The 18,404-nt window shown below is 39.1% G+C and overlaps 1 protein-coding gene across 1 annotated transcript in view; it reads right to left on the bottom strand.

Annotated features, from left to right (window-relative positions):
* The window catches only part of EPHA6 (EPH receptor A6), a 448,506-nt gene that overhangs the window by 12,552 nt on the left and 417,550 nt on the right, over nt 1–18,404 (bottom strand). Inside the window, 1 exon segment of the mRNA XM_030446408.1 lies at nt 4,054–4,203. Coding sequence (XP_030302268.1) covers nt 4,054–4,203 — 150 coding nt within the window.

The following is an 18,404-nucleotide window of genomic DNA, read 5'->3' on the forward strand; positions in this document are numbered from 1 at the left end:
ATTGCTAACGTTGCCAGATGTTTTTTTGTAGGACAACCTTAGATTATACTTATGCAAGACCTTATCAACAGTTTGCATAATGTCTCTTTTATGAATCTGTTTAGCACATGCCCCTCTCTCCTGCTTTCCCTGCCATATGTACATTATTACTGACCATTGGGAAAATCCTATTATTTCTGAAAAATGAGTTCATGTGAATTCAGGGTAGTTGATTGTACTAAAACATATGTCCCAATATCCAGCAAAGTAAGCTTTAAAATATGTCTAATAACTTGAAATTTCCCAGTGCCCTTTGGAGTTTCTAAATGCAATTAGAAGGTCACAGGTACTCACTATTAAGATCTTGGAACGGAAAGCCAGTGGGTTTCCAGAGAAAAAGAGTCCTCCTGTGTGTTGCTGAACTGCAGGGAAACCCCCCCAGAAGTCAGCATTGTTAACACAAGCAGTATCCATGGGGCCTGCATCCTTAATCTGCATTAAGAGATACTTGTATTTTGGATGTAAGAGTAATTAAATATTGTTATCCTCATGCTGTAGGGGAATATTTAACACATTCTAAATGGAAGGGTTGCTTTATCAATTTTCACTGCTGCCATGGCCTTGAATAGATACATAGGAGGTTGTGATAGAAGGGAAGAGAAGAGGCTGAAGCCAGCCTCAGAGAAAGGGAGAGGCAGCTGGAATCAAGGTCTGTGTTGCATGCTGCTGTCACCTGGTGACTTGGGGTCTATGTGAGGGTCCTACAGGTGTTTCAAACCCTCTTCCCAGGAGGTGAATAGTGGGCTGAATGGGCTGGATATCAAGTGTCTCTATCCCTATTCCCAGTTAGTGGGAGAGTCAAGAGCTGGGCTGGTAATGGAGACAGTGTGAGAAGAATTATGTTTACAGAAGTAAAAGAGATGTTAGCAGATGGGCTCTTCATAGAGAGTTAACCAAATGCCAGATGAAATGACTCGCAACGAGAAGAGATTGATAGAACAAGATTGTGTGACAGTGAGACACAATGATACAGCAAAGAAGCATCACCTTCCCCCACCTCCTCTAGCTCCAGTCACTACCAGCTGCCCATCACCTGCAGCCAGGTCAGCAGAGTGGCAAGATGAGGAGCAGAGGCAGAGTTATGGAGAGGTGGCACTGCAGCTGGACACACTGGCACAGCACAGAAACCAGGCACCATGGCAGGACCAGCTTTGTTCAGAAGTATCTCTGGCTTCATGGGCTTCTTTAATCTCTAAATCAGCCATGAATGGGGTGGTGCAGGGGGAAGGGAGAAACCAAATACCAGCTGTATGGTGAGGAAAGCCAGGAAAATAACTACGGCCTGTGACAGGCTCAGAGCATGTACCAGTGGCAACTGGCAAAGGCAACAGCAGGATGGGCTGTGAGCCACTGCTACTTTTATGATTATCACAGTCCCTCAACCAGGCAGGGCTACTGCCCACTAAGCCCAGTAAGCATTGCTTGTATAGGCCTGTTGTACTTGGTCACAAACTGAAAACCATGGTATTCCATCAGTACTACCTAAGAAAACACTTTTCTGTTGTGTGGATGACTGGTACAAGTTGCCCAGAGGAACTGTAGTCTCCATCCTTGGAGACAGTAAAAACCTGGTGGGAGAAAGCCCTAAGTAAACTGTTTTAGCTGACCCTGCTTGAGCTAGGGCACTGGAATAACAACCTTGAAAGGTCCTTCAATTCAGCTGTTGTGTGATTCTGTGAGCTGCTAGCACCTCTTTCCCAGTTTCTTTTTCTGCTAAATCTCCCCATGAAAGAAAGTTCACAGTGAAGCTAACCAATGCATCTGTTACTTTGGGAAGGCAGAACATTTGAATGTACACGTGGATTTTGGTACAAGATGCATTCCATGCCATGCAGAGCAATCAGGTTTTGCAACAGCAAAAAATGGCTGATACTGCCAGGGCAGCGTTTGCCTGTGCTTCTGAATGGAAGATCAGCTCCAGAGTAGCACCCTCTGCTATTGCAAGGCTGATGTATCAACTCCTTAACAATCAGCTTCTAAACTACCACATCTTACAAAAGGGCTTTTCAAGGAAAACAGTGGCATTTTGCCTTAAAATGATGTTTCAAAGCCACGGTAGGTCAGTAGCTAAGTGATTCTCAGTTCAGGCAAGGTAATAGCTAGGGTACTCATGTTTTCAGTCAAAGCCTGCCTGTTCATCCCTTTTTATTGAATTTTAGCCCATTGGCCCATTTGAATCAAATTTTAAAAATTGTGTAAGGATGAGCAGCTGACAGAGGCATAAAGTTGGTTGTAGGACATAGAGACTTAAATATACAAGAAATCTGTACACAGATGATTTCACACTATGCCCTGGGGAAAAGTAGCCTTAACTCAGTTGTCTAAGCATAGGTATCTAATTTTAGACTCCCTAAGGTATCCTACCCAGCCTTCATTTATTGCTCCAGAAGAACTGAGACCTCTGCACATCCTGGTCAGCAGCATGTAGAGATCTTAGTTACTCTAGGGCACCTTAAGTGCCAAAAGATTTCTGTGGGAAACAGAATTAAGCATACTGGGTTTATCTGCTTATTTCACAGCAGATCCATGATGTGTTTATAGTGCAGATAGTATAAAAATAAGGTTTCCACTGAAGGAAAAGGTCTACCTTGGCTCAGTGGCTGCTTGTTCTCTTCAGATGGGCAGCCATCCAACACTGCCTGTTCAACCAACAGGAGCATAGCTCAAAAGCAGGCACAGCATGCATCACCCCATACCTGGTGTTAATCAAGGAGCACAGCAGGGAGCTGGGCTGATGGCAGGTGGGTGAGTGGAGGGGGGATGGAGGCTGTAGACACTATCAGGAGAGAATGATATAAAAGTGAGATCTAATTCCAAAAGCTAAACTCACAGGAATGCTGGAGAGAAGTAGGATTATAGTCTTGACTGTAAAGTATAAATCTAAAGGAAAGAAGGGTTAGTTTTGCTAGTCTTTTCTGGTTTGGGTGGGTTTGTTTGTTTTTTGTTTTTTTTTCCTTCTTCCTGAAACACTATGAAATGATGGTTTTTTAATTAAAATCTCTCTCAGCTCTTTATCCCTAAATGACTGATCAGCCTTAAGAAGCAAGCAGACATGAACAGCCGAATAACTTAGCAAAAACATAAAACCAGCCAACTGGGAAAAGTCTTGTCAACTCTTCAGAATCAAAACAGAGCTATTGTAGGCACATGTATGACAGAGGATAAGATAGGCTGGCTGATACTCTTCATTATGACAAAGTTTGACGGCTGGTGTCAAGACTGATTATATTACTTTGAGCTGTCATAGGGATCCATAAAACAAGAGATTTAGTAAAAATTCAAATTGTGGAGGAGAAAAAGTCATTCCTCTTTTCCCATACTTCATTTTCTAGAACAAGACTTCAATTTTACTGGAAGCACATGCATTTTTTTTTTCTTTTTTGTTTGTTTGTTTTAATGAGGAAGGCTTACTTGGCCACAACTGAAAAAAACCCAAAAAGTCAGAGGAAAACTTTGTTATGAGGAAGGACTGTTGCCCTGCACTGTGGTTAAGCCTATACTTAGTTTTTAAGAAAACAGAAGGCATTTAATTATTAGAAAGGAAAATTAGCAAATACATTTCTTGTGGCATCTGAACTCTTTTAGAAATTAGCCATGTGCACCCATTAAAGGGTAATATCAGACTGTACTGGAGACAATGGGCCAAGTACATAATCAGAATTGTTCCAGTGTTCCCTCAAGACTTATAACTCAACTGAGAATTTAATCAACTTGCAAATCCATCTGATTCATATTCCCAGGGATTTGGGTAAAACTGGCAAACTGGCTCTGACTCTCTGTAATATGCCTTTAATCCATAGGAGGAATCTGGTCCTTTTTTTAGCTTAGGGGGGCAAATCTGCAGGTTTCATAAATTACTATCCCATTGAAGTTGATAGAGTGATGCTGAATTAAGTAAGTTTAGATGAATTTCCAGCCTAGAAAATAAATGAGAAAGTAAACCAGGGCAGGGAGTGACAATCATCTTCACAGAATATTTCAACAACCTGCAGGTTAGTCCTTGGCAGTACTTACATCCTGGTTGGACATCTCCCAGTATGGTCTCTCACCGTAGGACATCACCTCCCACATAACAATCCCATAGCTCCACGCATCACTGGCTGAAGAAAACTTCCTGTAGGCTATAGCTTCAGGAGCAGTCCACCTTATTGGGATTTTTCCACCCTGGAAAAGATGTTGGCAACCTATTAATATGACTAGAATGCAAAACAGCAAGTGTTTAAAAGAAAAGAAAAAACTAGATATCCTGGATGACAAAGTTCTACGTTCATCCTTCTGTCAATTTGCTGCAAGTGGAAAGGAATGACTATACCTATTTCAGAATTTGATTAAAACTTGGTTTTAGTTGTAGCCAGGTTCACCAAAAACACCACTTCATGAGAAAAAAAAACAAAAACCAAAATCAAACTCAGCTAATATACCAGAAAGCATTTTAGGTGATTCATGATTGTCAGTCGTATGACAAGTCAGAACATGCCTTTTGATTAAAAATATCCCAAGCCTGAAATTCCTAATACAATAACATTTAATTTTTTTTCTGAAATGAAATAGAAACATCTAATGCAAAATGGAGTATCAAAAGCACATGATAAAACTGTGTAAACAGAAAAGAAATAACAATTTTTTGTTATGTCCTTTAGATAGAGGTAAACTAGCAAACCAAGTATGTTTCTAATAGATAGCTCCTTGGGATGCTAAGTAGTTTCATTCTGCAGCTTTCAGCTTAAAATCCAAGTGCCTCGACAAAAAAAAAAAACAAAACCAAAAAACAACAACAAAAAAATCCAAAACAAAAAAACCTGTAAGACCTCAATAAACAAACTGGATTTACTCTTTACAAGACCCCAGTATGCAGAATTTTTCTCTTTCATAATGAATACCACTGAGCCTGGTGGTAATTATCTCCCCTAATTATTTTATGTATGAAGAATATTTTTGCTTTTCACAACAAAGTCTTTCTTCTCGAATTACATTGCTCATTTCAACAGTATATATTTTTTTTCGCATTGTCCGTGTAACTCTTTTGAGAGAGCAGTAAAATGCTTAATGTGCCACTAGATGGCAGAAGGAGGCAGTCAGTAGAGGTGACCTCCCTCAGCAGTAGCTGCTTTCCAAAAGCAGTAATAGATTCTGCTCAGCGTTATAATTATATTTCTGACAGAAACAAAACAAGAAATGAACTAGAACATCCGTTTGGCAATTTAATAGAAGCCACAGTTAAAAACAAGTATGCAAATCTCTGCTAATTTGCTTTGAATATATTAAAAAATCGTGAGTTGTTGAGGCCTGACTTCAACTGGCTGAGAAGATGCTTGCTCTACCACCAAGTGTTCAATAGCAAAGCTCCGGGCCTGTGGTGATGTCCCAGCTGGCCAACTTCTCTGAATCTAAGTATCTCCTCCCATCACTGAGTTATGGGCCTTATCCTTTTTACTGGATCAAGTTTAGTGGTTTATTTTCAATCATTTGATTGTCAAATTTACGTGGTTTCATCCTTAGATCCCTGGCTTTGGCAGATTTTTAGGGACAATCAATATTTCAATATTTTCCTGGATTAAGTCACAGGCTCCCCATCCCATAGACATTTAACTCCTTTCCGGACCCAGACACCTGCACATTTTAAAAAGGTAAATAACTGTCCTGCTGATCCACGTCACAAGAGACAGCACTGAAAGTCCTTCCTCATCTGCAGCACATCAGTCCTGGCTGACAAATGATGCAAAAGGTGAGACACTTGTTCCAACACAAGGGTTTCTGAACCTCACCTTACCAAGCAATCCCCTTTGATGCCTTTTGCTTTATGCCCACTCAAGATAGTTTCTGAAGTACCACACCAGCACTTGAGGAAGAATAAAAAAAAGAATAATAAAAAAAAAAAGTAAAATCCCGTTATTTCTTTCCCTTAGATCTCAGGAAATGACAGGAAAAGAGGCATACCAGTTTAGATGGTTCTGTTGTTGTAAGACTTGTTTTTCAAGATAAATTGATGAATCAACAGTTTTCCTGTGAGCATAAATTTCTAATTTTTGAGAGCTTATTAATAATTTATTATACTTCTTTAATTGTAATGAAATATATTCTGTTAATAATTAACTATCTACTTTTAGGAAAAATCAAATCTATGTACGCAAATAAAAGGCATTTAGATATTTATAGATTTTAATTTTAATGTCTATAACATAATACAGTAACATTGTAAGAAAATTATTTTAAGAGTGTATTATTTTCATAAATCTGATTATGTATTCCCAAATTATACTCAAAAAGAGGCCACATATCAAGCAGTCTTTGCAGGCAAACTTGTGACTATTAGCTAAATATAAATGAGCTTTAAAGAGTCTGATTAGACTCTACAGCTAGTTTCATGATAAAGCTTTACTGACTGATCCCTTTTAGACTGAAGCAGTAGTGACTCATTGAATGTAAAAATGAGAATGGAGAGCAGTGTTTTAGCAAAAATCAGGGCAGTTCCCATTCAAGGGAACTGTGTTCAATATTTTAATGCAAAAGGGAATTCTTTTCTACCAGTTCTAATGACAAGGGGAGGCAAAACCTCTAAGCTTTTTTACAGTGGATTCATCTTTCTTATGAAGATGTTATATTCATAAAAATGTAAATTTAATACTTGTGTTTGCAGAATATCTTTTTATGCAAAAAAAGTTGTTTTATTTATTTGAAAGCCATTCAAAAGCAGAGGTTGCAATGACTACTTTAGGAGGCGTCTGTGACTGAACAGTAGTAATAGCTGCTCATGCATAATAAAAGAACACACAGAGTAGCTGAAAATTTATTTCCATTTCTGATTAGAGTAATAAACAGTTACTATTATTGGACACGTCTTTTACATCTTGATCTAACTGGGAAAATAATAAATGTGCCAGTTCCTGTTTACACAAAGCCTCGCTTTTAAATGAAGATAATTTATGAATCATCTGCATTTTACCTCTGTAGCAATGAAATCTGTCACAGATCCCTGTATCAGAAAGACCTCATGCAAACCTGTTTTGCTCTCAAGTTATTCTCTCTCTTTTGGATGGTGGGGGGAAGGGGTAGAAGGGATGGTAGGAGCCACATGGTATTTCTGCCTCATCTCATGCATTAATAATTATATCAGTGATAAGCTAATTTTATTTTCACATAGTAAAAGAGCATTGCTACTCGGATAGCTAGAATTCAGCCCCTTTTTCCCATATGCAGCCAGCTGAATGCTACCAGGTGTCTATCTCCTGATTCTTTTCTTGATTATTATTTAATAAGCAATTTTACTATGCACTGTCAGGAGTCCCCTTGGAATTGGAATACTAGGCCCACATTGCTTAGCTTGTAGAACTTTTCAGAGATCAGCCCTTGAAATGAAATTCAACTCCTTGCCCACCTAAACCCATGCTTGCTTCCCCTACGGAGCTGGCAAGAGCAGAGTTTGCCACAGGCTTAAAGACAGAATTGGAACTACAGGTTGCAGCATGCCTTGTTTTCACCTCATGCTATGCATCAGAGAGACAGCCTTCCCAAAAAGCTATCTCTTCTTCGAGCTTAAAACAAAAAGTGCTTATCATCTGTTACATGGAAAGACCCCAAGGAGGCAACTGATGCTGATATTATATTTGGTCCAACAGGCCACAACTTCATTTTTTGTTACCCCCTGTTGATTATGATTTGCAAAAAAAATTATATGTTAGACGTACTTTTATAAAACATTAACAGTTTCTTTAATTAAATATTTAAACGTATTTTTAAACTCCATCAGAAAAATGTAACTAGCAGCTGTGGTCCATATTTCTAGCAAGATGATGGTCAGGATGTATCAGAAAGCTCAAAATGTGATGTGAAAAATAAAGAGGGTGTAGAAGCAAAGGAGGAAGCCTGTTAGATGCCCAGAACTTTTGGAATGCTCCACTAACTAGGTAAAGTGAGGGGTGATACCAGTGAGAATCTTAGATATAAAGCTTAGGATATAAGCTTTTTAGATATAAAGCTTAGGAGCTCCTAGGGGACTGGCAAAGATGATACACATAAGCAGCCAGAAGCAAACACAGTGGACCACTCACAATTTGCCAGAACTGGCAGTGATGTGAAACAATGCCTGTTCCTGTTGAAAAGCCTGTTCTGTATGTTCCTTGAATGACAGATTCTGCAGAGGGACTGTCACAGAGTGGCTGCATACTGAGGTGCTAAATACTGAGGTGGAAACCCAGCAGTTCCAGATGCACAGACACCTAGAACTGTCTATATCTGGGACAAAAGGTACTCTATTGTGTGCACCATTAGTCTGATCTGGCACTTATTCTACCACGGTAATTCCTATACATCTGTCAGTTACTATTCCATTACATACAGTGTCACTGAATCATCCAATAACTTTCTATAACACAAATGTAATATCTATCTTTTTCTCCATCCCGAATGACAGCAATGAGAAAAAAAAAAAAAAAAGAAAATCTTCAGACTGAGGAGAGACAAAAGTAATGAGAAAGATTAGTTTTACATATCAAACATAATTCATCATCCTGTACAAAAACCTTATGCCACTTTACTGGAGTGTTGCTTTTATTTAAGCACATGAATCAAATTTTTCATGTGCAAAGTTACAAGTAGTCAGAATTTAGCATCCTCAAATTATAACTTAGGACTATTCAGCATTATTAACTGTCTTCTCTAGAGTCTATTGGAATGTTGGAGAAACTACATGGCAAGATAACAAAACTGATCTGAAAAGACATTTCAGAATTTGCTCTCATTATGCCAAATTCCAGTCAGTTTCAACAGTTTTTCATTTCCCTCAGAACTGAAATGAAGAAAAGTCCCCTTTTTTTTTTGTTTCAGAAAAACTGTAATTCTTCTTTATTATCTGGAAAAATATTTTTCTTTCAAATATCCTGATTAAAACTTCTCAAGTTAAATATGTGGACTTGATTTTTTTACTTCTAGGTTAGTTATCCAGTTTTTCAGGACAAGTTAGTTATATTGACAATGTCATTTTAGTAAATATTAACCCCTATGTACACATGTATTTGTCTTAAAAAGGGGGAAAGTTGTTGATGGATGGAAACAATCAGCACTTAAGATATTGGCAGCACTAAAAGAGCCAAGATGAAATGTTTGTCCATAGGTCACCAGAAATACTCCATGCTAACTGGCATTAGCATTAGCAGGATGCTCTTCCAAAATACTCCATTGTTTATTTTGTCTCCTAAAGGTCATCAGTAAGATGAATTGATTGCTAGTATATATACACAAAACCTCCAGAAAGGCAGATATATCCTACCCTATCATTTATTTTAGTTCAAAAATTACAGAAGATATTACTTTGCTAAAAATTGAAGAATTACGAAATCAGAAATGCTGTCTAAACCAGGTAGGATTCTCAATAGTAGGAGCAGTAGCATTCCCTTTGAAAGAAAACACTTCAGTATGCAGCCCCTTGCCTGTTCTGAGGTATTGATCTTCACTTGAATTGAAAGATAATAACAAGTCTGATAAAAATGCATAGGTTTTGGCCCTTAAAATCCACATAAGTGAAACGGTAGTGAGTATTTCAGACCACTTACATCTGTCCTGCATTCATGCTTTCTTGACAGTGCAATTTAAAGAACTTTATCCAATGACAAAGATATAGCAAAATACCAAATACAGATGGTTGATACCATTGCCTCTTGTTTGTGTACCTAGGCAAGCAGACTACAGACATCTTTTCTTGTTAGCCATGGTGCTTTTATCTGCAAGGTTCTTATGTAAAGATCCAAAGTATTTTACCCACTTATTTTAAGAACATGTTTAGATTTTAAACTAACAAAGTAGTTCATTCCAGAGACTGAACAGAAGGGGTATATGGTTGAAAATGGGCAGAGTTCCCACTTTTCCAGATGAAAGCTCAGTGAGGGATTTCTTTTTTAGAAGAGGAAGGGAGGATAAAGAAGGGAAAAAATAAAGAGAAAAAAAGGAATTAAACTTTCAGTAGTTAAGTGCTTTACACATCACTGCAGACACCTAGAGCTGTCAGAGGGCAGCAAGAGCAGGGCTGCTCTCTAAAGGCAGGGGAGCCAGGAGCATCCCCAAGGTAGGCTAGGCAATGCCCTTGTGATGACCAGGTGCACCCCACAGTGCCTGGGAGGATGAGCAGGATGGCACAGTGATGGGAACAGGCACTATTGACAGTCCCATGAGTATCAGGAGAAGGCAAGGTAGCAAGCTAAGACCCCAGTGTGCCAAGCAAACCAAAGCAACCCCTGTCAAACAGACCTGGGGCTGGCCAGCTGCAATGTCCCTGATGAACAGCCCCAGGCTGTGCTGACATGAGGCTTTGGGCAGGGTAGGGGAAAGCCCCATGGGATGCCAGGGTGGCTAATTAGGACTGATAAAAACCCTGGTTAAGAACTAGACATATGTACACAGACAGACAAACACAAGTATTTTGCAAAACCCCTTTGAGACTGGTGCTTCAAAAGGTAATGTGAGACTGGAGCGGCCAAGGAATCCCATTACCTTTTATAAAGTGGGACTAAGAATTACAAATGCAGCAATGGATTTCACAGTATTGGGTGTTTGGCCCTTAATGCAAGAGAAATCATTGCCTGTTCTGAAATTAAGTATCAGAACCACACATACCTACCAGTCCAGTTTAGAAACTACAGCACTACTTGACAATAATGATAGGAAAAAAAGTAATTTCTCTGGAAACTAGTATTTCTGGCAAAGATCTATCTCTTTTCAAGAGCATCAATTTCAAGCTGTCTGCCAGCTGTGTCAGCACAGCTCACATTGGAGCTGTAACCAATTTCTTGATAGGTACTCCTACAGAGTCCTTCCCTCTGCTTCCTCCAGAGCCTATATGCTTTGCTTACACAAGTAGTCCTGCTGAAGTCTATGGAAAAGGTGAAAAGAATTTGTTCCAAGATGCTTATTATTTGAAGGATGGATTACATTGCACAGCTCTATAACAAAGTAATTTGCTTCAAGGTCCATTCTTACAAGCAGAACTGAGTTACCAAACACAAACATTTCTCTAAAATCAAGTAACTGGAATTTTAAAAACAAAAAAAAAAGGTGTTGCTAGGCACTATGCTTTCTTAAAAACATCAGTGAAGATTTGTCTCTGAAATGATGTCCCTGGCTTGGCTAGGGCTTCATGAACTGTGTATTATTGGACCAAAAGTAAACTGTTACCATGGCACTGCTTGAACACTTCCTGTCATTAATTATCCTTAATGATTTCACAGATAGTGATTTCTATGCACATACCTAGTAGACATACACAGCAAAGAATTCCCGTATTTCAGTAATCAAGTGTTCTCTCTCTGTACTGTCATAATGCCCAAATCCAATTCTTCACTGCCTCTGAACCCCTGCCATAAATCCTTCCACACCATGCAATTAGAAGTGGCCAATAAAAACTCAGAAGAATATAGAAATTTGAAAATTGGAGACAGTACTAAACGGATTTAAGTGCAAAAGTAACACCATATAGGCTATAGTATTGCCTCCACTATATCTTTTCATATTCCATGCTATAAAGAGAGAATATAGGAACCTCAATACTGAATTCCTATATAGCTTGCGCTGGGGTACACTAAATTTTATTTACCTAAAGCTTCTTCAAAACTTTATTCTAGAAATGAATCAAAAAGATCACAAAAATAAAGCTTCTATTTCGAGGGTTGCAGTGCCATCCTCTGATGATGAGGATCAGGATTATCATAAGGCTGAGCTACTTTGCAAGTACCATTACCTCAGTTTTAATTCCATCTGCATCAGGAAGGGCAGAGGAGAACTAATATCTTAGTAACTGATGAATTAAATGTTCTGCTCCCAATTTTGTGAGGTGACTTCTCATTTTATCCTGATAGTTTGCTGGTTCTTTATAATTCAGTCAATTCATGGGTAGACTGTTGGTCAAAAGATAGGATACAAAGTCAGAAGGGGCCAGTCTTTAGAATGGCATCCCCCAGGGACCAGTGCTCACATCCCACTGGCAGTATATGTAGAAAGAATCTACAATACAGACTGAAAAGCAGATGGGTAGAATTGTGCTAGTGATCTAGCTAGGAAAAGGCCATGTATCAGAGTGCTGAGACACCTTCTTGATGCATCTGGCTCCTGTTCTCCCTTTGATCAACTGGAAAATTAAGGACAACCAATCACCTCCTTATTTACCTAAAATGCCAGCACTTGGGTAGTAGCCGAAAAGGGGATGATAAAAGAACTGTAAAATTTAGCAAGTTCTGGGCCTACACCCCTGGCAGGAATTACTGTAATAGTTCACCATATGAGTTGGGCCAAAATAGAAGAGTACCTCACAACAGTCAATGATCTTGGACCCTATAAACAGCAGTTCTAAGGGAGACCCTTTAGGCTCTCCCAGATTGCAGCAGGATGTGACTAGAATTGCCCCCTGAGCTGAAACATCTCTCAGGTACAACTCCTTGAGGAACGTCTGCTGACAAAGCTGACAGAAGGCCAAGGCAAGTTTATCCTCCTCGTGTCTCAATTATCATCCACTGAGAAATGCTGATGCAAGTATTTACTCCATACTTGAACATCTTAATTAAAGCCTAGTCTCTTCCATTCACCTCTCTACATATCTGTCTGCTTTCTGTTTATGTACATATATAGTTTAGTTTAGGACACCCTCTAGTAAGTTAGTGGGAATCTTGTTATTCTTGAATCTGTAATTAGGTCACTATTTTAATCATCACATATTCTATTAAATCACTGGTTAATTGTTAAATTGTATAATGATTAAGTGCTCTAAAATTCAGCCCTTCTATTAATACATTTTGAATTGTTGCTAAACCATGACCATGGCAAGACATTTCATCTATGACAGGGCTCTACAATGTTATTGACTTGATGTTCAAAAGCAGACTAAAGAGAAAAATATGAAATTATAGAAAATATATAAATGATCATGTAAAGAAAAAAGCACTCTTGAAACCTACTATATTCCTGCATATTGCCTACTGATTGAAGTCTTGATCTCCCCCATCCCAAAAGAATACACTGACAGACTAAAAATATAGCCTTGAATATAACGCAGTGGATAATAAGTGGAGAGTACAGAACCAGGGTGCATTCAATTATAAGTGGAGAGTAGCAGACTAATAATATAAAAAAGCCTCGTCTTATTATTTTTTTTTCTTTAAAGGGAAATATTCCTATGGGATGTCATGGACTCCAAAAAGCAACTAGGTAAACTTAGCAAAGAAATATTAATGAAAGATATTATGTATAAAAACCTACCTCCAATTTAAAGAAGTCTTTGAGCCACAGACCACTAAAAGCTCAGTAACCAAAACCAAGAATACATTTTACTTTCTTATTATAGCCCTTCTTGGATTTCACTGCTTGCTTGCATTTTACAGACATGCTACTGAGCTCAAAAAGCATTGTGTCTGTTTGAGACGAGTTTGATCATTATTGCTTTACTGTGATTTCAGTTCACCTGCAGGTAAAATATAAACTCATGGTATAATACAGAAACTGGAAAAAACTGGACTATGAGACTATGAACGTTTTACCAACATTTTGGGGAAAGAAAGTTAAAGAAAATGAAAAAGTTAAATTTAAAGAAAGGCACCTGAAGAGAGGTGTTCTTTGGAGTGAGACAGTGTAATTGTAGCTGGCTATCTGAAAGATCACAAGATATTTCTTTGTTGTTGATGGCTACATTGCTATGTCTTTGTATAGGACCCCAATGTTTACAGAGATCCTTTATGACTCAGCCCTTTGACAAAAGAAAATAAATAGTTCTATTGTTAGTAAGGTTTTTTAAAGTAAATTTTTAGTAAGTTCTATTGTTAGTATGCTTTTTAATAAACTGGGAGGCTGTTATCTGCCCTGTGAGAGTGGGGGCTGGCTACTGTGTATATGAAGGCCTTTTATTTGCTCCAAAAATGGATGACACCACCTTGGTAAAAATTTTAGTCTCATATCTTCCATCATGAATAAATAATGTTACATAGGAAAAAAAGGTAATAAAAGTATTCCCAGGCTGTCAGGAAGCATGCAAGTTCCATTTCTCTCAGGGAGTCCACGAACTGCATTAAAGTATTTTTTTATATATTGTAGAAGGAGAACAAACGCTGATGAAGGTGAAGCAGCTGAGTCCAGTGCCATGGGTCAAGAGGTATGACAGTGGCCAGGGACCTGCTGAATATTGGGCACAATCTCCTGCCTTCCCATCTGACTACAGGAGGGTTGAAGGCAAGGAAGAGCTTGCTGAGGCCAAGGTTGGCAGCAAGGCTCAACAGGGGACAGTAACAGCCATTTCTTCTGCACTAGACCACAGCATTTCCAGGGCCACCCTGATGGTTTTCCAAAGAAATGAAGTATACAAGCCACAGATGCACTGCCGGCATGTCTGTTTGTCTGTCTGCCAACCAGGCTAGGAGTCACCATCCCTGGAGGTATTTAAAAGACATGTAGATGTGGTGCTTAGGACATGGCTTAGTGGTGGACTTGGCAGTGCTGAGTTAATGGTCGGAAATAATGATATTAAATGTCTTTTCCAGCCAAAATGACTCTTTGATTCTCTGTTTCTAGGAGCTTTGAACCACTGGCAATCTCAAGAAGTGTAGATGACACAAAGGTAGAGACACAAAACCCATGAAAGGCCTAAACTGCCTAAACATGGTGTCTTCTGTCCCTTTAGGCACTGTTACTTGCTCACTAGATGTCATTTTAGGAAAATGCAAGTTTCCCACTGTCTGCCAGTCCTCTGCAGGTTCCCCATGATATCTCACAGGCACTGGATCTCTATATTTAGGCAGCTGATGTCTTCCTGATTTTCCACATATCAAATGAAAAACAAAGCAAAGGAGAGAGATCATAGTATGTTTTCCTGATGGAAAGGCAGAAGTGTGCAGCCATTCTTCTGGACCAGCCCATAGTTAGAAGACAACAGCTCAGTGACCCCTCAGGTTGCACAACGTCAGGTGCAACACACTGACACTTCACCAGCTGAAAAAGTAGGTCCAAATTTGTCCTACCGGGGAAACAGGTGTAGGGATGTGGAAGGGGGCTTACGAGTAATTTGATACTGTAGGAGACCCACAGGGATATGGGAGGCATCGAAGATTTATCAGGGAACCCAAACCAGTGAAGCATAGCAAGAAGCTGGAAGTACTGTGAAGGTGCCACAGGGAGCCTCTGAGAAGATCAGAAGTTTTGCTATTGAGGCTGCAGAAGGCTGAGAATTAGGATACCTGTACCATTATCTGCACTGGATAAAGAAATTGGCTCGATGGTTGGGCTGAAAGAGTAGTTGTGAATGGAAATCTGGCTGGCAACCAGTCATGAGTGCTGTCCCCCAGGGTTCAGTATTGGGGGCTCTTCTCTTTAACATCTTCATTAATGATTTGGATGAGGGGATTGAGGGTACCCTCAGTAAATTTTCAGATGACACCAAACAAGGTGTCTGTGTCGATCTGCTGCAGGGTAGGGAAGCCTTACAGTGGGACTTAGACAGGTTGGACCAATTGGTCAAGGTTAATTGTATGAGGTTTAACAAGGACAAATGCCAGGTATTGCACCTGGGTCATAACAACCCCATGGTAAGCTACAGACCTGGGGAAGTGTGGTCAGAGAGCTGTAAGTTGGAAAGGTTCCTGGGGGTATTGCCTGACATTCGACTCAGTATGAGTCAGCAGTGTGTGCAGGTGGCCAAGAAGGCCAATGGCATCCTGGCTTGTATTAGGAACTCAGCAGCCAGCAGGAACAGGGAAGTGATCGTCCTTCTGTACTCAGCTCTGGTGAGGCTGCACCTTGAGACCTGTGTTCGGCTCTGAGGACCTCACTACAGGAGGGACACAGAAGTGCTGGAAAGTGTCCAGAGAAGGGCAACAAAGCTCATGAAGGGCCTGGAGCACAAGTCCTGTGAGGAGCGGCTGAGGGAGCTGGGAGTGTTTAGTGTGGAGAAGAGGAGGCTCAGGGGAGACTTTAGGGCTCTCTTCAGATGCCTCAAGGGAGGTTGGAGCGAGGAGGGAAACGGCCTCTGCTCCTCAGTAAACTGTGATAGGACCAGAAGGAATGGATGGAAGCTGCTCCAGGGGAGGTTTAGGCTGGATGTTAGGAAATATTTTTTCACTGAGAGGGCTGTCAGACATTGGAATGGCCTGCCCAGGGCAGTGGTGGCGTCACCATCCCTGGAGGCTTTTAAAAGGCGTTTGGACCTGGTCCTTAAGGACATGGTTTTGTAGTGGACTGTGGTGTTAGTCAAAGGTTGGACTGGATGATCTTGGAGGTCTCTTCTAACTTAAACATTCTGTGTGTATATTCTGTGTATGAAATGCAGTTGATATATATAACAGAGCCCTATGACATAGGGCTTCGATTTCTTTGGTTCTTGTGAAATAATTTTTTTCCTATCCTCTGACCAGTTAAGATATCTTATTACAACAGAAGTTGTAGCACAGTTTTATCGTAACATAGCTGCACACACATGGATGAAACTACCAAAAACTGCAAAGAAATGAATATACAAGAATAGTTTTCAGTCCAAGTTAGGGGTTGCTTCACAACAAAGTCTCTCATATTCCTGTTTGGTTTAATAGCATAGTGGTATTGTCCATAAATCACTGCAGCATGCAAATTGTTGAATAATAAGACAATCATCTGTTTGATAATGAATAGTTTGGCACAGAAATGTCATTGAGCCTTCCTGCAGATATCCATGTTCAACTAAATCTCTGTCAACCATCTGAACAAAGGACACTGGACATCAAGCTGTTTTCTAAGTATGATCACCAGCTTACCAGGACAGAGCACTGCCTGGTCTTCATGATGGTAGTCCAGTCATACTAATGGCAATGTCAATTTAATATATGTAGAGTTCATACTAGTCTAATGTTCATTTCCAGACATTGAGAATCTGCTTCTGACATTTACATTAGTGCCATTTCTTAGTAGTGCACTTCCCAAACTTTTGTAGTGCTTTTCTATATTCTCTATACATTTTAATTTAGGCTGTTCATGAATTGTGGTACTGAGATACCTTTTGTCCTATAAGTCAGTTGAATTTACTCCTTGTATTCCTCAGATTACATAAAGTTTTGAGTTATACACTATTAGACTATCTTTTTTTCTGATAATATATCATACTAAATCATCATTTGACTGATGATAATATAATGGGAATAACATATTAACATAATTTATCATCCCCGTACCTTGCTCAGGGGATATTTTACTTTATCATATAATGTATTAGTTGTCACTTCTATGATATATTACAATAAGACCTCACCAGAAAGAAACATTTTGATGAAGTAGTACTTAATAGTAGAGACTATTATCTAGGGATAAACAGCCCTCAGGGATACTTTGTTTAATGGAATAGCATAATACAAAGGTAAGAAGACACATGGCATAATGGGGAGATGTGATTATTCTCTGACATCAGGCTTGCCACTGATGCTAGATCAGCTATGGTTCATTTTGGAATAAAAATTTAAATAAATTGCTATATATCCTCTAAGCAGTGGCAACTTTTACATTACCTTCACGAGTTCACCAAAAAGCTTCCAAGTAGTTGAAACTTTTTTAGAGATTTTATCTAAAGAGACAAAAAATTCAGTGTGTTTATTTCACTAAAAAATCAACCTGGTACAGAATAATGAAAAATGAGGAGTTTTGGGGTTTTTTTTTAAATGTAGAAATGTCAGTGGTGCTTACATGAACAGGATGCAGGTGCAACTTTTGTAGGAAGACCCTTTTTATGCTATAAAAAAACACATGCACTGACTTTTCCTTTTTTTCCAATCATCTCCATTACATTTATGTACTGGAAAATTAATATATGAACATATTCATATACAAAGGAAAGGATTTCCAAAGCTTTTGTGGTGGCCAGCAAAGCAGTATGCATTCCAACCAGGAACCACCAGCACAGCTGTGGCTGCAGCATCTGAAGGTAAACTGTTTCAGATATCAACATTTGGGAAGAAAGAGTAAATAAAAAGCATTCAGCAGAACTTAATGACATTTTAGGAAAACACATTTTTCTCCTTTGTCTATAAAGAGTTGAAAATTTGCACTTTGACTTACAAATTTTCTTCCCTGGACTACTGAATGATTACCTTATATATCTAAATGATTAACTTATATATCTAAAGAAATTAAGGTCAACTGGTTTTGATGTCAGTTGGATATGAAGTTATGGAATACTAATCCATGGCTTTGTTTCCTTACTTTTAAGCTATGTTTCCCTACTTTTAAGATACTTACACATCTTTTAAGATGTACACATCTTTTAAGAAGTTAGAGCCTATCTTCAAAAAAGGAAATTTGTATCACTGCAAGAGCCAGTATCTAATAAAAAAAACACCTACTTTCTTACTCACAACAAAGTGAGTACTTATAGTGCATGCATC

The sequence above is a fragment of the Calypte anna genome, chromosome 1 (assembly GCF_003957555.1).
Source record: "Calypte anna isolate BGI_N300 chromosome 1, bCalAnn1_v1.p, whole genome shotgun sequence".
Lineage (NCBI taxonomy): Eukaryota > Metazoa > Chordata > Aves > Apodiformes > Trochilidae > Calypte > Calypte anna.